This window comes from Pygocentrus nattereri, chromosome 20 (assembly GCF_015220715.1).
Source record: "Pygocentrus nattereri isolate fPygNat1 chromosome 20, fPygNat1.pri, whole genome shotgun sequence".
NCBI classification, from domain to species: Eukaryota; Metazoa; Chordata; class Actinopteri; order Characiformes; family Serrasalmidae; genus Pygocentrus; species Pygocentrus nattereri.
Window position 1 is genome coordinate 25408109 of NC_051230.1, and position 21883 is coordinate 25429991.

General features: G+C 37.8%; 1 protein-coding gene and 1 long non-coding RNA gene across 3 annotated transcripts in view; one reads left to right on the forward strand and one right to left on the reverse strand.

Annotated features, from left to right (window-relative positions):
- Nucleotides 1–282: 282 nt before the first annotated feature.
- The window catches only part of LOC108435321 (zinc finger protein 345-like), a 29275-nt gene continuing 7674 nt past the window's right edge, over nucleotides 283–21883 (reverse strand). The window contains exon 3 of the mRNA XM_037531885.1: nucleotides 283–5925. Within this exon, the coding sequence (XP_037387782.1) occupies nucleotides 4813–5925 (1113 nt within the window). The 3' untranslated portion in view covers nucleotides 283–4812. The remainder of the gene's footprint in view (nucleotides 5926–21883) is intronic.
- On the forward strand, nucleotides 11486–20058 carry LOC108435325. 2 transcript variants are annotated; one of them, XR_001858436.2, is made up of 4 exons: nucleotides 11486–11637; nucleotides 18200–18485; nucleotides 18555–18847; nucleotides 18950–20058. It is a non-coding gene; the product is annotated as an uncharacterized LOC108435325 (long non-coding RNA). The 2 variants fall into 2 exon arrangements; XR_005129219.1 differs by having other exon boundaries at nucleotides 18200–18847.

The window sequence follows — 21883 nt, forward strand, 5'->3', positions numbered from 1 at the left end:
TTTAAGTAACACTAATTCCAATACAGGAGTTATTAGAATATTCTTTCTAAAGCAAATACTGGGTTAAAGTAATTGTTAAAAATGGGGTGGACAGGACTCAGCAACCAAAACATTCACACCAACACTTCAAACTGCAACAGATGCAGAGTAAAAGGAAGAAAATCGTGTTAAGGAAGGCATGTTAAGGAAAAGGATATGAAGGACTGAGTCAGGATAGATGTCCGTTTCTCCATGATGCTGTTCAGATGTTTTGTAACGCAACAGAAAGGGACAAACTCATGGTAAAAACCAAAAGATGAGGCTTTAATAAATGGTTTAACAAGACAAAGGGTTTTAACATTGTGGTCAGTACACAGGTGTGGGTCAAATCCAAAACAACAATAAGGTATAAAAAGGCAACCATACCCAGAGGGCTAAAACAAGAGGTATAAACCAGAACAATCAGTAGCACTACAAGATAAGCAATACCTCACAATCTGGCTAAGCTAAAGCCTGGGCTTTACATATCTATATACTGAACAAGTCATGACATATGACTTAGAACACATAGGTGAAGAGAATTAGTACACAGGTAACCTCAGTAATCAGGTGATCTCTTAAGATGTAAGATCTCCTAAGGGGTTTGGGGAAATATAGTCCTTACGAGAATTGAGCCCATGCATGACATGTTTCTGCATCTTCCCTCTGAATCTTTCTCCTTAAAGACACAAAGACAAACAACAGTTTGTGAAGGAAATGTGATAAATGTTTTCAGAGGGTTCATTTAAATTGTCTTTTTTCATATTTAACTTTATGAATTTACAAATTAACTGACTAAATGATTGATTTTCCATATGGAACTTATTTTCATATTAATCCTTCAAATAATCAATGTAGTCAAATGTATCAAATAATGTCTAAAGGTCAAGAGTAGAAAGGAGTGAAGAGGAAGACATGGAGTATAAATAAGTGGAAGAGAGAACAAGAGAAATTGACAAGGGTCACTGTTCACTGGATAGATGGTGGTCTGCAATGGTACTTTCAGAGGCAACTCCACAGGAAACAGAAGAAGCCACAATTCCTAAATGGCCAAATAAGAATACTGTATATAATGTTGATATAACATTGAGTATTGCACCTTCTCATTTCTTTTATCTACTCTTTACTTTTGAAGTATTTTAAAGGGTGTGGATTTCTTCTTGGCAGCATTACAGAAGATTTAACATCTGACTCAATGTTATAACAGTGGCATGTCAGTGAATTGTAGTTGTACATGTGTGTAATATAGCATCACTGTCATATCAAATGTTGTTGTTTTTTTTCCCATCATATGAAAATGGCAACTGCTCTAAGCAATGTGTGAACATCTCATGGTTAATGGACCAAAGGAAACTGTTCATTAATTCAAATTAGTTTTTTTTTTCTCATCTCCTGTAAAGTTACCAGCATGTAACTTTATATTAGCTTGTATACATACATTTCTAGTTCCTTGTTTCAGTGCCATGTTCTTCTTTCCATCAGTTTTACTGTGTTTTGTGCATTCTTACTTTGATTATTTATTTTATTATTTTTAGTTTGCTTTATAAAAATGATTAGATCAGTGATTAAGGAGAATTAGGAGCTCCAGCTGCTGAGAAAGAGCACTAGTTTCTGAAGTGGCAAATTAAGGCATTGTTTGACTGGCAGACCCAACTGTGAATGGAAAACTCAGTCAGTGACATCTCCCGTTTTGCTGGTGTGACCAAACATTTAGCCAGTACTGCTGCTGTTTACCATCTGCCAAATTACTCACTTTCTTCTCTGAACTATTATCTGTGTTACTATGATAAAATTATTATTTTTGGTTATTTTAATTTCCATATTGATAATGCCTAAAAACACTCATATTTAACCAGCATGTTACAAACCTCATCTATAACTAAGGACATTCAGTAGATCTAGTTATTTCCTGCAGTTTGTGTTTATACATAGATGAAATTGTAAATGTTTTTTTAAAAAATGTATCAATACAAATAAGAGTTAAGAACCTGAATGTTAGAAGAAACAGTATTTTAACACCAACTTAAATGTTTTAAACAACAGACCTCTTTTTCCTAAAAACACAGCAGTGCATGAAATGGTTGACATGTTTAAAATGTTCTGTATACAACATTTTAAATGTAAATATATCAGCCAACAACTATGATCTGTGCAAAGATATAATGGAGTAATGGCATCCTGAGCAGAGAATGAACTGCTGCACTATTTAAGGCGGAATGGGGAAATCTGAACAAGTAGTTGGCGATAAATACTTCAGCTTCAAGAAAGTTAAAAGGCATGAAAAGGGATGAGAAGGTTGCCGTTTCTGCTTGACACGTGGGTAACATTAACTTTTTTTGCAGTTTTACAGAACTTTAGGTCAGTATTGTTTTGTTCCATGTGCTAATGTTTATGATAGTGAATTCCAGCTGGTTAGCTTTGCAGCAGCAATTGTAGAACAATAATTTTGACAATTAAATGAAGAAAAAGAAATTATCATAACTGGTAATGACAAATTGAAAGTTTTAAATTAAAGTTTTAAATCTAAATCTGTTTTAGTTTCATCACACTGGCTGCCTGTCCCATTTAGAACTGATGTAAAAATTATAATATAAACTATTATTATAATATAAATTATAATACTGGTTTATAAATTTGTTAATGGATTAGCACCTACATACATCTCTGAATGTACATTAGAAAATTCCAAATCATGCTTTAAAATCAAGTACTATTTATTTCATTTTCCCAGGATGAAGCACAAAAGACTTGTGAAGCAACGTTCTGTTTTATGCACCAAAATTCTGGAATTCTTTACCAATGATTACTCATCAGGAATCATTTGTTGCTAGTGTTAAAAAGTAGCTGAATGCAATCAAATTTATGTATTTTTTAAAGACATTTTCTTTATAGTATTCAGTTGTTCAATATTTCTATTTACTATTACCATTTTTACTAAGCAAGAATTTCATTGCTTTTAATTGTATTGTTTTTACTTTGCGATTTACTATTTTGTACAGATGATTGACGTTTTATTTACTTTCACTGTGAATCTCTCAGAGTTGCTTTTTTAATGCATGAAAGATGCTACATAAGTAAAATCATTGTTTTTCTTTGAACAGTGGATAACAATTTTTTTTTCTTTCTTTTTTCATTCCTGTCAACTTTTGATGAAGCTGAAGAAAGGTTCTTTCTGCTAGCTTCACACAAGAGACTTCAGAATATAACTGCTGCACAATTTAAGGTGGAACAGGAAAATCCAAACAAGAGTCAAGTGAATGTAACTGTTGCTCCTTTTAAGGTGAAATGGGAAGTTGGTGAATATGAAGCCAACTTTCGCCTCGTCAACTTTCAGAGGCCTCTGCACCATTGAAAAGCTTCACTGATGTTAATACGGCTCTCCCCCTTGCCTGATTTCAGAATTTGTTTCTCAATTTTTGTACTTCAGATCTTCTCTTCGGCTGTTTCTCTGCCATGCCTCCTTCTTGACAATGCATCTTATTTACATACAAGTTAAATACATAGGAGCACATAGCCCTCCTCTTCCCCATGTCCTGTACATGAGCATGAAAGCCCCATCTGACTGAAATATGTGTTGCATGTTATAAACCTTTTTTTCCATTTCCCATCCACAGGGCTATTTTTCTCTAGCTTTCACACAGTACAGACAACTAGCAGACCACGAGGAGATATTAGCTTAACAGGGGGTAAATAATAATAATAAGCTATGTGGTCCGATGCATCCAGTGGTGGGCTTTAACGAAAGCAGTTTTGCATGCCCAGGATGTAAACATGCAAATGTGAAACATCCGATTTCGACATTGGCCTATGTAAAATATCAGATAGTGGCCCAGAATTCCCATCATGGTTACATCCCTAATGCAATTTATATGTAAAATACACATAGAATTACATATACATATTGGTTCATCACTGCAAATAAAACTACTAAGATGCAGAAACAAAACTGAGCAAAGCATAATTTTGGTTTGGTTCTGTCTCAAATATCCATCCTAATAAAGTCAGCACAAGTCACTATTAGTCAGACCCAAGGTCTTGAAGGTCTCCAAATGGTCACCTTTTATCCAGTTACACATTCATGTCCAAAATATGTTTGTTTTTTTTTTGATGGCCAGGTCAAAATCAAGAAAAATGCCAACATTTCACATCACAGCATCCTTCTCAAGGAGCAACCACTCTCCAAGCATTACAAAGAACAATAGTCGTTAAAGTTTCTGAAAGTAACGGAAAGTTCATAGTTCAATGTTTATAGCTGTACGTGGTCTGTACGTGACTTTATGCTGCATATGCAGGCATACATAGGCCATACAACAGGCAAACTGAGGAGAGGTCACCAGTACATAACTCATATAGCTTGAAGACTTCATAATCCTTTGTCTCCTTTACAAAGATGTTCAGTTCTGCCCAGTAAAGCAAAAACTTCACTTTAGCAATGTTCAGGGTAGTGTCTACTTCATAGCAGCATTCACATTAAACAGTTATTGTGCAGGACACAAAGAAGCAAAAATGTGATTCAAGGGGTCAATCGCACTGTCAAATGTTTGTCAAAATTTCCATCATTGCAAAGAAAACACAGTAAATTACAGTAATACAGTAAATTAGAAAATAACTTATTATTGCTGAATGTGGAGTTTCACATTGTTTTCACCATATTTTAATATTATTAATGAAATTCATTGAACTGCTCATGTACTGGGAAGATGGACTTTGCCTTTATTGCCAGTTATCTGTAATTTTGACCATTCTCTGCAGACTTTTACTCCTAGAATGAGGAATGGAACAATGACGTTACACTCAGTGCCCATTTCCATCACTGCTTGTAGTGCACTTGTGTGTTGTCATAGTACTGGAATGCCTGAAACTCTTCCCACACACTGAACAGTAATATGGCTTCTCTCCTGTGTGAATCTGCTGGTGTCGTTGGAGAGAACTCTTTAAAGTAAAACTCTTCCCACACTCTGTGCAGCGATACGGCTTCTCTCCTGTGTGGATACGCTGGTGTAGTTGGAGAATACTCTGACGACTAAAACTCTTCCCACACTCTGTGCAGCAATATGGCTTCTCTCCTGTGTGAATGCGCTGATGTCCTTGGAGAGCACTCTGCTGATTAAAACTCTTCCCGCACTCTGTGCAGCGATACGGCTTCTCTCCTGTGTGGATGCGCTGGTGCTGTTGGAGAGAGCTCTGTCGATTAAATCTCTTCCCACAATCTGTACAGTGATATGGCTTCTCTCCAGTGTGAATGTGCTGGTGTCGAAGGAGAGAACTCTGCTGATTAAAACTCTTTCCACACTCTAAGCAGTGATATGATTTAACTCCTGTATGAATGAGCTGATGTTGCTGGAAATTACTCTGTAAAGTAAAACTCTTTCCACACTCTGAACAGTAATATGGTTTGTCTCCTGTGTGAATGCGCTGATGTTGATGGAGAGAACTCAGTTGATTAAAACTCTTCCCACACTCTGAGCAGTAATATGGCTTCTCTCCTGTATGAATGCGTTGGTGTTGTAGGAGATGACTCTGTTTAATAAAACTCTTCTCACATTCTAAGCATTGATAAGGTCTCTCTCCTCTGTGAATGCGCTGGTGTTCTTGGAGAGTATTCTGTTGATTAAAACTCTTTCCACACTCTGAGCAGTGATACGGCTTCTCTCCTGTGTGAATGCGCTGATGTTGTTTGAGAGAGCTCTGTCGATTAAAACTCTTCCCACACTCTGAGCAGCAATATGGCTTCTCGCCTGTGTGAATGCGCTTGTGTCGATAGAGAGAACTCCGGTGAGTAAAACTCTTTCCACATTCTGAGCAGTGGTACAGTTTCTCTCCTGTATGAATGCGATGGTGTTGTAGGAGATAACTCTGATTAAAACTCATCCCCCACTCTGAGATGTACTGAGTACTGAGGCCTCTCTACTGTCTGAACGTGCTGGTATAAAGTACTCTGCAGAGTACACTTCAAGCAGTACTGATTTCCCTCCTTGCTTTGTTTCTGTGTTTGTCTGTCAGATGTACTCATATGGAGAGTGCCAGATGGCATTTGTTGAATAACAGACTGTCTTTTGGATTGAGCTGGTAGGGAAGTGCAGGAGAAGCCTTCAAACAGGACATCATTCTTTTCTGTAAAAATAAAAAAAGAAATTCTTAACTAGCAATTCAACAAATGTAGTCTGATCCAAAACATGTCCTACCTACATCAACCGACAAAGTCTAAAGATGGAATAAGCTTCCATCTGATGTGGTAAAGCCAATCACCTAAACTCTTCAAACAGACATACAGACCACAAGGCATATCGTCATGCTGATACTGGAAACATTGGGGCTAAGATGGATTTGTCTATGGGAAAAATGACTGGGATCATTCAAAAACCACCACTAATATGTCCAGTACATTTTTCCACTGAATGTTACTCATTTTACTACATGCATGTTTTGGTAAGATCTCATAGCTTATTTGACTCATTGGGCCTTATTCCAAGACATGTGTAGACAATTCCGGAGCATAATAAAGTATGTGATCCCTGAAACCTCTTAGGGTCAAACTTTTTTCCTATAAGATTATTTTGAGCAGTGGCGGCAGGCCCCCACTTCAACCCAACCCCCTGAGCTCTGTACAATTGTATTGTTCTGTTGGTGAATAAAAATGCAACCCACAATTATTTTGTTCAGGCTGTTAGTCTGTTAAATAAACCAGCAACTGAAACATTAAAATATTATATTATTGGCCAAACTAAGTACTTAAAATTAATATATTGTGGAACACTTTCAATGCCCATAATACATACACTATATTGCCAAAAGTATTCACTCGTCTGCCTTCACACGCATATGAACTTGAGTGACATCCCACTCTTAATCCATAGGGTTCAATGTGATGTCGGCCCATACTTTGAAGCTGTAACAGCTTCAACTCTTCTGGGAAGGCTTTCCACAAGGTTTAGGAGTGTGTTTATGGGAATTTTTGACCACTCTTCCAGAAGCGCATTTGTGAGGTCAGATACTGATGTTGGACGAGAAGGCCTGGCTCGCAGTCTCCGATCCAATTCATCCCAAAGGTGCTCTATCGAGCTGAGGTCAGAACTTGTGCAGGCCAGTCAAGTTCTTCCACACCAAACTTGCTCATCCATGTCTTTATGGACCTTGCTTTGTGCACTGGTGCGCAGTCATCCTGGAACAGGAAGGGGCCATCCCCAAACTGTTCCCACAAAGGTGGGAGTATGAAATTGTCCAAAATCTCTCAGTCTGCTGAAGCATTAAGAGTTCCTTTCACTGGAACTAAGGGGCCAAGCCCAACTCCTGAAAAACAGCCCCACATCATAATCCCCCCACCACCAAACTTTACACTTGGCACAATGAAGTCAGACAAGTACCGTTCTCCTGGCAACCGCCAAACCTAGAGTCATCCATCGGATAGCAAGACGGAGAAGTATGTTACGTCACTCCAGAGAACACATAATATTGCAGAATATTTAGTAGTGAGGAAATTACACAGCTGGACTTGTTGCACAGGTGGTGCCTGGTTTTATACACCTGTGGCCATGGAAGTGATTGGAATACCTGAATTTAATGATTTGGGTGGGTGAATTGGCAATATAGTGTACATCGTTAGGATAATATACCACTGTCAAGGACATCTTTTTACCTGTAACGACAAGATTTTTAATGATTTTATATATTATTGAGGTACTGTTTAAACCCAAAGGTCCGCAGGAAAAATTCCTTCATCATGAATATGACTGTCTGCCACATCACGCACTCCTGCTGTCTGAAGAGAGAGTGAAAGAACACATTTCCACTTCCAGTTCTGAGTTCACACTATGCACATTTTATACTTTCCCTTATGTGTGGGGATGTGTCTGAATTTCATTGATTTCAATCCTCATTCTGCACGATTCTGGTTCTTAACTCCAGTATGTTTTTTTTTTTTTTAAATGTAGATATAAACAATTTCATTATTTTTCATCTTTAAACTATGTGGTTCATGAATTGTAGCCTTTTTTTGCCACATCTATGGTTGCAACATTAGCAACAGTGACCACCATTATTTTATCTATTATGCCAAATTCTTGCAAAATGATTCTAATTTCTTCAGATACCACTGATCCTGCTTGTGCTGGGTAGACTGATTTTGTTTTTGGTATTTTCTGTCTCACTACCCCCTTGCTCACATAGTGTGCTGTCACTGTAAGATAATGATATTAAGAAATGCTTGTCTAGTTCAGTTGTCTCCATGGTTATCTTTTCCCTCATTGCTAACAAGACAGTAATATTACAGGCTGACTCTACTGGATATGCTAGTGAGGTGCTAGTGCCTTTTTGTTTTCTTTCATATAGTAGAACTACAAATTTGAGAGTTTCCCACAATTCATCTTCTGCTAATGCCATAGCAAAACCTCTCAAAAGAAAAAAAATCTGGCAATATACACAGGTCCTGGCAGACAGCTGCCTCCTTACAGATTTATTATTGCATTAAGCATGGCTTTGTATTTGAAACATGTTTGAATGCATTTGTGGAAACCAATAAATGGAATCAAAATTTTACTTGGAATTTAAAACCAATTCCCAAAGTGGAACCAGGTCTGGATCCCCAACGCTACTCACCTAGCACTTCCAATTCAACCCACTAACTGACTAAATGCTGGATTGTGAGTGTTAAGAACAGGGAAAACACAAAATATGCAGAGCACGTGGTCTCCTGGACTGGGGTTGGGAACATCTCAAGTTAACAGCTCTCACACACTACACCCCCCCTCTAAACAGACCACAGACCTCAAACAGCCCCATAGACACTCCTACCATCTCTTGATCGCCAACCCCCACGTAGATATTCACAGCTTTCAGAACAAGTTGACATTCATAGTTTCTAGAACAAACTGTGATCTTCTCAAATTTGTACAAATAGTTATGCTCATTTTGAATAATATCAGTCATTATTTCTATATTTACTACAGCTACATATTCGATATATCATGACCTGGATTTGCATATTATTTTTATAAGTGAGTGATCAAGAGGATTTGCTTTATGTTCACAAACTGACAATGGAGCAGACAGTCATGCACATGAAGGACTCATCTTACACTTTGTTTGAAAATAAAAGGTGATGTGATAACAATAGCAAATAGAAGAACAGAAGCCCATGAGATCATTACTACTAGAATAAATTAAGTGACAGGTTTTACTGTGACAAACGGAATATATACACACACTGGCCACTTTATTAGGTACACCTTGCTAGTAAAAGGTTGGACCCCCTTATGCCTTCAGAACTGCCTTAATTCTTTCAACAAGGTGATGGAAACATTCCTCAGAGATTTTGTTTGGTTATTTGAGTTACAGTTGCCTTTCTATCATCTCAAACCAGTCTGCCCATTCTCCTCTGACCTCTCATATCAAGGCATTTTCGTCCACACAACTGCAGCTCACTGGATATTTTCTCTTTTTCTGAGCATTCTCTGTAAACCCTACAGATGGTTGTGCGTGAAAATCCCATTAGATCAGCAGTTTCTGAAACAACCACGCCACGTTCAGAGTCACTTAAATCACCTTTCCCCCCCCCCATTCTGATGCTCGGTCTGCACTTCAGCAAGTTGTCTTGACCACCTCTGCATGTCTAACTGCATTAAGTTGTGGCCATGTGACTGGCTGATTAGCTATTTGTGTTATCAAGCAACTGAACAGTGTACCTAATAAAGTGGCCGGTGAGTGTACATTATTGCAGCGTTTTGGCGAATGGGGAGGCCATAATTTCTGCTAAAAATAGTGCTCTTTATTAACACCAGCAGAAAAGTGTTAAAATGACAGACGTCAAGCAACAAAAGCAATAACAGAACAAAATAACAACATTAAAACAAACTGATTCCCTTTTAAAGAAGGGGGGGGGGGGGCAGCCACTTTACATACCGCGCCCCTGAAGCTCCTTTCCACAAACCGGAGCCAGTGGCCGCCACCACAGTACAAATCATAAACGAGTCAGAAACAAACTGCTCTATGACTAGAACACATTAATTAACCCAATATTCAGGCATAACAGCTCACATTACTCAGCTCTGGCCTGAATGACGCTGCTTCTGTGTTGTCTAATCTCTTTTAACCGATCAAATCCTATTTTCAGAACACAAATGTGTCTCCAGCTGTTTGTCTCAGAGTAAACGAAGAACAGTGAGTGTTAAAATGTCGGACAGCTTCCTACCTTCAGCATTTCAGCTCTTGTTTCTTCTCCATAAACACTGTATGAGGGCGGAGGCGTGGACTGCTGACCACAACACAATCTTCTGCTTCTCCACTTTAGTGCAGTTAGAAAAAGTCATCGTTACAGATTTAGCGCCACCACCCGGCCTGAAGCGGCTTCACACTAGAACCACATAGAAAAGTCGTTATGTTTAATCAACACCAGTATTCAGTCAAGATCCGCTTCAAGCGCTCTGTATGTATTGTGGTTTTATGCAGCATCGTGATACAGATAAAAAAAACAAATACTTTATACTTTAATGTGTAAAACAACATTCTCGCAACAAGACAATCAGCAAAGGATACATATTTTTCAAAGTTGCTCTGCCTCACCTCATGGTATAAAGCTTTTTCAAAGAAAGTCTATGTAAGCTTACAGTGTCGTCCTCGGTTTTAAGGTTAACTTGCTGGTCATAGTTGATGATTTTGCTTGCTCTCTCTAGAGTTTTACAATGCTGGTGTGAGTGGAGATAAACAGCTAAAAACAAAAATCAAACATGTCTCTAACATTTATGTGGGAACCTCTGTTTAGGAAAGCAGAATGTGCTTCACTAGAAATCACAGAATACTTATCTGTATCTTTCCTTTTTAAAAGCAAACAGGTTTCGGACAGCAGGACGCTAGCATTACCGCTAGTGAGTGCTGATTGTTTGGTGGGCTGATCAGCTGACTGATCCAGTGGGAAATACAGCTCTGGTTTAAAAGTTGCTTCTATGTTGCCTAATCTATTTTACACACATCAAATCTTATTTTCAGAAGTCAAATGTGTCTCCGTTATAATAAAAATAATTTGAATTAACAAACAGCTAGAGACACGTTTGAGTAACAGTAGTAGATAAACTTGAGTGAAAATCCCTTGCAGGATATATATATATATATATATATATATATATATATATATATATATATATATATATATATATACATATATATATATATATATAACCCTAAATATGTACTCATATTTTCACCTATATGGTCACACATGTGGATACATAACCCCACACATACAGAAAGAAAAGGATGTGTAGGGAATTTCACAGATTAAATTTCACAGATTAAAATGAAAACTTCAAATTAAATTTATCATTGGTAGTACGTCACCATGGTGAATCATGGCTGTTGTGAATTCTTCACTCTGCTGTTACCCAATCAGAGCGCTGGAGGCGGGGCTTGACCGAATACTGGGATTTAAAATAACGACATATCCGCATGTTTCCGTGACCACGTGGTTCTTCCAGCGTGAAGCCGCTTCAGACCAGGTTGTGGCGCTTATTCTGTCACTCAACTGCACTAAAGTGGAGAAGCAGAAGATTGTGTTGTGGTCAGCTGTCCACGCCTGCGCGTTCATACAGTGTTGTTGGAAGAAAAGAAAGAAGAGCTGAACTGTTGAAGGTAGGAAGCTGTCCAACACTTTAACACTCATTGGCTACGTTTACATGCAAAGATTTTTGCCAATCCGATTGAATACAATCCGATTACAGATTCAGACTGAGGTGTTTATATGCTCATTCTATTCAACAGTCTGATGGAAAATCTTCGTGTACATGCTCACAAGTGATCCGATGCAATGACGCGCATGCGTGGAGTAGCGCTTAGAGGAAACGTTACCATGACAGCGAACATCACGTGAGATCCAGTTTCTAGTTGGTGCGGTTGTGTTTTTAACCGCTTTAAACTGATGTCAGATTAAGAAAAACATGTACTTATCACATGTTTGTCACATATCACATGTATTCCGAATGGCCTCAATCGGACTAGACTATTCCGATTGAGATGTTTACATAGATGTATTCTATTCCGATTGAGCTATTAGTTGGATTATTAACGGATTATTTACATGTAAACGTGGCTACTGTTTTTCATTCACTCTGAGACAAACAGTTGGAGTCATATTTGAGTTCTGAAAATACGCTTTGATGGGTTTAAAAGAGATTAGACAAGCAGCTTCATTCGAACTAAAGAGCTAGTGCCAGATTATTTGGTTATGTATTTGTCTGTATTAATCTAGTTACTTAACTTTTATGTTAATAAAATAATATTTAGCGTATTAAAATGCTGTTTTGCTTTCTAGCCATCTTGGCCTAACGTTACTTATTAGTATGAATATAAACACACCCACTTATTGTCAAACACTAAAGATGAGTCCTTTTTGACTTTCTCTGCTTCATTCAGTTTGTGAACACAAAGCAGATCTTACGAACCATTCATTTAAAAACAATGTGCAAAACCAGGTCATCATATAAATATACATGTACCTGTAATAAATAATAAATGGAGAAATAATGTCTATTATGCTGAAATTATCCAAGATGGGTACAGATATGTATTTATTGTGCAGATGTGGTGAGCAAATCACAGTATGTTCTAAACATGAAGTGATTCCTGAGAACTTTGTGTGTCTGGATAAGGGTTACTGGTAGATGCCTGATAGATTAAGAGCTGGTAGGAGTGTCTATGGTCGGTGTTTGAGGTCTGTTTAGAGGGAGTGTGTGAAAGCTGTTCAGGATCTTGATGGTATAGTTCAGTTGTTCCCAGTCCCAGTTTCAAAGACTACATGTTTTGCGTATTTATGTTAATGATCTGTGCTAGATCAAATTTGTGTACAGTGTGTGGTCTGCAGGACTAAGACTGAAATCCTCTGGTGTAGCTGTATACATTTCCTGGAAACTGGTGGTCCTTAACCTTTAACTCTCTCTCCAAACAGCATGAGTATGAAAATGCTGTGATAGGGTGGGTAGTAATATTCATGATGAACTACTACTTCCTGCTGACCTTTTGTGGTCAAAACAGTAAATAGTGTCTCAGTGATTTAAATACAAAATTGTTGGTCTTGTTGAGAAAAAAAGATGAATTTATTTAATGTATAGGGCTGTTGCCATGGCACCAGGGAGGGGCCAGGGTTTGGATGACTTACATGCAAGTGAGTAATTGTTAGTACAAACCGATTTCAAAAAAAGTTGAGATGCTGTATAAAATGTAAATGCACACTAAATGCAATGATGTGCAAATCATTTAAACCCTATATTTTTTGAAAATAGTACAAAGACCCATTTTGAATTTGATGCTAACAACACGTTCCAAAAAAGTTGGGACAGGGGCATGTTTACCACTGTGTTTTATCACCTCTTCTTCTGTAAGTGTTTGAAATCTGAGGATACCAACTGATGTAGTTTTGAAAGTGAAAGGTTTTCTCATTTTTGTTTGATATAGGATCTCAACAGCTGCAGGCAGGCCAGTTCAGCACCCGGACTCTTAGTAAGGAGCAATCCTGTTTTAATAAATGCAGAATTGCTGAAATAACCAAGGCCTTCCCTGAAAATGATGTTGTCTGGATGGCAGCATATGTTGCCAAAACATGTATGTATTGTTCAGCTTTAATGGTTCTTTCACAGTTGTGCCAGTCACCCATGCCATGTGCACTAATGCACCTCCATATCATCATGAATACTGGCTTTTGAACTGTGCATTGATAACAAGCTGAGTGGTCTTTAGCCCAGAGGACAGTGTCCATGATTTCCAAAAAGAATTTCAAATGTTGATTCTTTGGACCACAGGACACTTTTCCACTTCCCCTCAGTCCATTTTAAATGAGCGTGGTCCCAGAGAAGGTGACAGTGTTTCTGGATCCTGTTCATATGTATTTTTTTTCTTTGCGTTTTAGAGTTTTAACTTGTGTTTGTGGATGTAGCAACAAACTGTTTTCACAGACAGTGGTTTTCAGAAGTGTTTCTGAGCCCATTAAGTGTTTTCCACCAGAGAATCATGTCTGTTTTAAATGCAATGCCATCATAGCCAGCAAATACCGGTATTTGGATCTTGTTCTTTGCATACAGAGATTTCTCCTGGTTCTCTGAATCTTTTAATGTTGTTATTATGTACCATAGATGATTAAAAAATAACTTTTGCTTTTCTTGTATGTTGAATTTTATTGTATGTTTTATTGTTATTCTTGAATTGTTGCACTATTTGATAATGCAGTCTTTTACAGAGAAGTGAACTCCTCCCCATCTTTACTTCTGAAAGACCCTCTCTATGGTGTTGTTATTATTATTCCCAATCATATTACTGACCAATCAACCATTATTTATTTCTATATTTATTTATTTATTTTTCTTTGCCAGACTTTTGTTGCCCCTGTCCAAACATTTTGGAACGTGTTGTTAACATCAAATTCAAATTGGACAAATTTTTCAAAAGCAATAAAATTTCTCAGGTTCAACATTTGATATGTTTTCTTTGTAGTATTGTCCTTTAAAAATATAGTTTACAAGATTATATCATTGCATCATTTTATTTACATTCTGCACATCATTGTAACTTTTTTTGGAAAGGGGGAATGGAAAACATTCTAGTTTAGTTTATTGTTTATTATATTATTTCATAAACATTACTTCATAATTCTTATATCTTCAACATTAATCTATAATGTGGAAAAAAAATATTGAATGAGAAGAAGACATACCAATTTTTTTTCCACTGTATGTGTCTGAGTGATAATCCCAATAGTTGAGGTTGGGGGATAATCATGAATGAACTTATTACTTTTTAATAATACAGACTCTACAATTGCTTGCTTAAAAAAATTAATTGGCACTCACCTCTAAAATACTAAATGTAAACATGCGATACGTTTGACAAAAATGTCAGAAATGTACAAGCTCTGTTTATACCTCAGATGTTGCCCTGCCAGCCAAAGCTTACTGCAAGTCTTTGACAGTGAGCTAAAGGGTTTTGCTTTGCATAGCTGGTCAGCCTACAAGCAGTTTTTTCACAGATATTTCTTAGCCTTCCAAATCTTGCTTTGACATCAACAGTTGTCCTTAAGTTTTATTTCTGAATGCAATTTCAGACAGTAAAGGTTTATAAGCAGGATGTATTCAAATATCTTCTTTTCTTGTTTTTTTAAGAGTTGAGTCTTGTTTTTAGTTTCATATCCTCAGTCAGCTGTTTAGATGTGCCCATGCCTGTGAAGTGTAAGCATCCTAAGAGGTTTGGAGGATCTCATCATTTAATATGCTCTTTAATTGTCTATATTTGTTTCAGATTAATGTGTATAAAGTCAAGTAAGCTTGGAGACCATACAAAAAAAATGCATACAGTACTGTGCAAACATTTTAGGCATCTAAGCAAATTTTTAAACAATTTACCTTAGCAGTGAGTTTATCACAATATACATTAGAATAAAGTAATACTCATACTTCAAATAAACATAAAAACAATAAAAATTAACAAGAATTGCTTGGATCCATTTTTTTCCTTGACACCTTCACAGCCACCACAGAGACTTTTTAATATCATCAATTACATCATGAGCACAATTTAATGCATCACTGATTGGTCAAACCAGGAGTTGCTTCTTAACTACATATTATACTGGGCTTCCTAGAGGAGAGGTTTGAAAATGGTTAAACAAACATAATAACATCCATTTGAGATGATGCACATTCAGTAAAAAAGACTTTCTAATTCAGCACATCCTATGTAGTATAGTGTTTCTGATGAAACGATGGATGTTTTGATTAAGCACAAAAATGTTTAAGTCCCTGTTTTGCTCATTTAATTTCTATGCAGTAACTGATTGTACAACCCCAATTCCAATGAAGTTGGGACGTTGTGTAAAATAATAATTAAAAACAGAATACGATGATTTGCAAATCCTTTTCAACCTATATTCAATTGAATACACTACAAAGACAAGATATTTAATGTTCAAATGGATAAACATTATTATTTTTTGTAAATATTCACTCATTTTGAATTTGATGCCTGCAACACGTTCCAAAGAAGTTGGGACAGGGGCGTGTTTACCACTGTGTTACATCACCTTTCCTTTCAACAACACTCAATATATGTTTGGGAACTGAGGACACTAATTGTTGAAGCTTTGTAGGTGGAATTCTTTCCCATTCTTGCTTGATGTACAACTTCAGTTGCTCAACAGTCCGGTGTCTCCGTTGTCGTATTTTGCACTTCATAATGCGCCACACATTTTCAATGGGAGACAGGTCTGGACTGCAGGCAGGTCAGTCTATTACCCGCGCTCTTTTACTACGAAGCCAAGCTGTTGTAACACGTGCAGAATGTGGCTTGGCATTGTCTTGCTGAAATAAGCAGGACGTCCCTGAAAAAGACGTTGCTTGGATGGCAGCATATGTTGCTCCAAAACCTGTATGTACCTTTCAGCATTAATGGTGCCTTCACAGATGTGCAAGTTACCCATGCCATGGGCACTAACACACCCCAAAACCATCAGAGATGCTGGCTTTTGAACTTTGCGCTGATAACAATCTGGACAGTCCTTTTCCTCTTTGGCCCGGAGGACACGACGTCTATGATTTCCAAAAACAATTTGAAATGTGGACTCGTCAGACCACAGGACACTTTTCCACTTTGCATCAGTCCATCTCAGATGAGCTCAGGTGTTGTTGATATATGGCTTTTGCTTTGCATGGCAGAGTTTTAACTTGCACTTGTAGATGGAGCGACAAACTGTGTTCACTGACAGTGGTTTTCTGAAGAGTTTCTGAGCACATGTGGTAATATCTGTTACAGAATGATGTGGGTTTTTAATGCAGTGCCACCTGAGGGATCGAAGTTCACGGGCATTCAAGTTGGTTTTCTGCCTTGCCGCTTACTTGATTCAGATTTCAGATTCTCTCAATCTTTTGATGATATTATGGACTGTAGATGATGAAATCCCTAAATTCCTTGCAATTGCACATTGAGAAACATTGTTCTTAGACTGTTGGACTATTTGCTCATACAGTTGTTCACAAAGTGGTGAACCTCACCCCATCCTTGCTTGTGAACAACTGAGCCTTTCAGGGATGCTCCCTTTATATCCAATCATGACACTCACCTGTTTCCAATTAACCTGTTCACTTGTGGAATGTTCCAAACAGGTGTTTTTTGAGCATTCCTCAACTTTCCTAGTCTTTTGTTACCCCTGTCCCAACTTCTTTGGAACGTGTTGCAGGCATCAAATTCAAAATGAGTGAATATTTGCAAAAAACAATAAAGTTTAACCGTTTGAACATTAAATATCTCGTCTTTGTAGTGTATTCAATTGAATACAGCTTGAAAAGGATTTGCAAATCATCGTATTCTGTTTTTATTTATGTTTTACACAACGTCCCAACTTCATTGGAATTGGGGTTGTATGTTGCAGTTGAACTGCCACTTTGTCTTTGATTTCAAACTTTAGCAACCTTTAGATTTTTTTGGATATTAAATGTTTGGAGTGTTCATGTTGGGACTGCTACAAAGGAGATATGACTCTGGAAACTGCAACAGTTTTTGCTGTGGCAGGCAGAACTGAACAGCATTGAAGACACAGCAGTATGAAGAACTACAAGACATCAAGCTATTTGAGGTACTGCTGACCTCATTATGGCCTATGTATGCCTGTTCTATGTGGCATATAGTCCTATACAGGTCAGACTACAGCTCATCCATGAACTTTTTATTACCGTTTTCAGAGACTTTAAGGACTGTTCTTTGCAATGCTTGGAGAGTGACTGACTGTTCCTTGAAGGGCATTCTCCAATCCATCCCACCAGACATGGCAGTTGCCTATTTTACAAGCATTTGTACTGGATGTCTGCATATTTGTAGAACAGGGTGGAAGGTGACCATTCACAGAGAGTGATTCTTGCCGATGTCACTAAGATGTGCATGATGACTAAATCTCAGCAGTGATACTGCTCAGTTATGTTTCTGACCTAATCAAGTCTGATTTATAATAGTTTTTATTTGCATTGATGAATCTATGTGTTTATGCAATTCAGTATGTAGATGATTTAATTTACATATAATTTGCATAAAAGTATGTCTACTTTGACCAAGTCTGTGTTAGGTTGGTGGAGATGGAGAGACACCTGTAAGCGCTCTCTCTCTTTCCTTCTCTCTTAGATCCTAGTGGCATGCGAATAAACAGCCTTTTCAATCCCAACAGGCAATGGCATTTCGGAGTTCTCCCATTTGGATTACATGAGGTGCCAGCCACCTTCTAGTGCCTCATGGAAGTGATCCTGCAGCCGCACTAAGCTTTTGCTGCAGTCTACCTGGATGATGCAATTTGCCACATGGGCCGAGCATGTTATATAACTACAGATGCCTCTGCAAGGCTAGACTCTCAGCCAACCCCACAAAATGCTACCTCATTTTATGGGTAGCTTTTATGGCCTGAAGAGAAAAAGGTTGATGCCATAATTGACTTTCCCCCACCCACTAAGACTGAGGTACATGTTTTCTTAATGTTGGCCAGCTGCTGCTGGTAGTTCATGCTTAACTACCCTCTTTCCTCTCAGACCTCATGAAGAAAGGACACCCTGACGATAGTCACCTAAAGCGGAACCTGAAACGTCCAAATGCTAAAATACCACCTGATCACAGAACCAGTCCTAAGGAACCCTGATTTTGACGAACAGTTTGTTGTACAGACTGATGTGTCAGAGAGAGGTTTGGGAGCAGTCCTGGGAGGAATATCCATTATTGTACATCAGCTGTAAACTTTCCCCTGCTGATCAGCATTATGCCACCCTGGAATGAGAAGCTTTGGCCATCAAATAGGCCATTAAAGAACTGAGATACTATTTGACTGGTAGGTCTTTTATTTTAATCACCTACCAAGCACCCCTTGCAGTGACAAAGATTTAAATGCCTGGGTTATTCTTTGGTTCTTCTCTTTGCACTTCTTTTCCAGGTGTGGAATAGGCCAGAGGTGCTGAATGGCAATGCCATTGTCCTTTCCCTTCTGCCTGCTTGCTGGGCATCCAAACCTGTCAGAAACCAGGGAGCAGTGGACAATTGATGTTTATTTCTTGCACGCAGGTACCAGAAACAAAAAAAGGTAAAACAGTGGACTGACACAATTTTATAGTTTGACTGATGTCAAGATTAGTCATGTATAACAATAATAAGAAAAATATCCAGAACAGAATGTTAGGTTCAATCAAAGCACATGCACACACAACACTGAATGTGATAACATAACACAGCACTAAACACATTACACAGCAGTACATTTCTTTATTCCTCCCATGTATGTTCCTGAAAACTTAATAAATCAATTTTTGGCTAGTATTTTCCTCTTTCTACATGTCCTAAAACAGGCCTTTTCCCTCAGTCCACATACAGGCAATTGGGGAAGTGAAGTGTTTCCATGTTTATAAGGAATGTCTATGTTAGTATAGTGTAGACATGAAGCACCTAGAGTAATTTTGAAAGAAAATAAATAACAAAAGCTACTAGTACTGGTGTTTATTCTGTCTTAGTTATTATACAGCTTGTTGCAGTGTTAGGAGTATTCTTGTTTCGTGATTCAATAGAGGCAGCGGTTATTCTGAGGGAGCAAGGGTTGATGTGAACAAACAGTAAGGAGGTGTCGGTACTAAGAGCAATTTGGCCCCCATCCCAAGTCTGGACATTTGTTATATAACAACTCATTTATTCTAAGTTAGGTTTTTATTTTAGGTTATTCTGCCTTCTTAAGCAAAAAGGGGTATAAAACTAAGAAAAGGTAAAAGAACTGAAAAAAACTGCAAAAAGTAAAAGAAAAAAACTAACTTCAGTCGATGAGGTTTTTTGGAAGGAAGGTCCCATCTTCATTTATTGGCTTCAGGTGGCAAGATGGTTCCCAGGCAACCAAATGCAAAGATCATCACAAAAAAATCCATTTTTATATCCTGCTTGGGGGTGATTAAATTATTGCCCCTCCCAATCACCTTGTCACATATCATCTTAGTCCCTATTACATCCTGACTCTGCACTTCTCTTGGACACCCTTATTTCCAATCATACATGACATTGTTTTTTTTCTTCATTCTTTGGCTGTACCAAACCTGTTCCATCATTTCAAGGCCCTTTAACTCCTGATTTATTAATGGCCTCCAAAAGTCTGGTTTCTGCAGGTTCTTATCAGCTTACTTCACTCTTTGGAGGTTAGCTCGTCCTTGTTCTCAAAGCTTCTGAATTTTCAGGGACTTTCCACTGCTAAAACTCCCTAACATACATGAACCAAGGCCTATTCTTTGTGAAAGGATAGTATGCTTGTATTAATCAGCTTTGTCAATCATAATTTGTTAAGTGATCAAGGTAGTAATGAAAATAAAAACTTTTAAATTTCCACAGAGGACTTGACATGGACCTTCCCATTTTGGTCCTAATCACTGGGTGTTGTGCACCTTAACCATCACACAGTCTAGCAGTATTGCAGTACACTATCAGACATAACATGTATGTCTGTAGTTCTCAAATCAATAGTCCCAAGGAATGACATGGAACGACCCATAATAATTTCATATGGTGACAGCTTTGTGTTTCTGATAGTCAGAGCACTGATGATACAAATACAGCAGGCAACAGCATTTAACCATGCCATAAGTGTGGTATACAACATGGATATACTTTGAACATTAGCTTTTTAAATCTTTAGCCAGCACAAACGTACAAGTCAGTGTTGCCAATTCTGCCTGTTGTGCAAAATAATGATCCAGCAATCTGTTGGTAACTATTTTTTCATAGTATGTTGTGACAGCCCATCCTGTGCATGGTCCATTGCCAAGAACTCGGGAAGAGCCATCTGTGAATAACAGTTCAGCATTTGGCAAAGATGTTTCAGCATTCAAACTTTGCACAGAACTAGAAACCAGCGTTTCACAGTCATGATCAGCTGAATCATTTTCCACCAAATGATTGGAGAGAGCATTTACGGGTGCCCTTTTGATCACCATATAAGGGACAGTTAATACCTCTTTTGTGCTGTCACTGAAACAGTCCTGCCATTTAAGAACAAAGAGGAAACTGAGTGTGGGCATTTCACAGTGAAAAACTGATCCACTGCAAGGTGACTTACCAAACACGACCATGTATATTTTAGCTGAGTGATAAAACATAGGCTTTTTTCTGTCACAGTGATTTTTAGCCTACACCACTAGACACAAACGCTAGTGATTCTGAAATATACAGGGTGTATGGTAGTTCCATGTTAACTAGGCCTAGGGCTTGGGCACTGTATAATGCCGTTTTACAAGTATGAAAAGCTTGTACTTAATCATTATTTAGCTGAAAATCAATTTTCTGATTTTCTGTTTTAGTAGGTAATACAATGGTTGAGCAATTTTTGCATAAATCCTCAGTCCAAGGCCAGAAGTAATTACATAATCCCAGAAAAGATTGCAGTTGTGGTAATGGTGGTGAAATGGCACATATCATGGCACAGAGGCAAAATAGACCTCTGAGCCTTTGAAACCAGCAGTCAAAACACTAAACAGAGGATTGATTAATCTGGGCCTTTTCTAAAAGAGGCTTTGTATCCTAATAAATGTTGGTAATATAATAAAGCTATCAAGTCATGTTCATGTTTCTTTGCAATTGAGGAAGCTATGAAAATGTCATCTATATATTGTAGTACCACACTAGTCATTGTCAGAGCATCAGATGAGGCTAAATGTTTATATAGGTTTTGATGATAAATATTAAGAGAATTATGAATTGTTGTAATCTGGTTCATTGGTATTGTTTAGAACCTACAGTAAAAGCAAGCTGGTTGATAGTCTTAATGCAAAGGCACTGACCAAAATTCATTTGCAAGATCAATTACAGAGAAAACACAATGTTCAGAACACAATCCATTAAA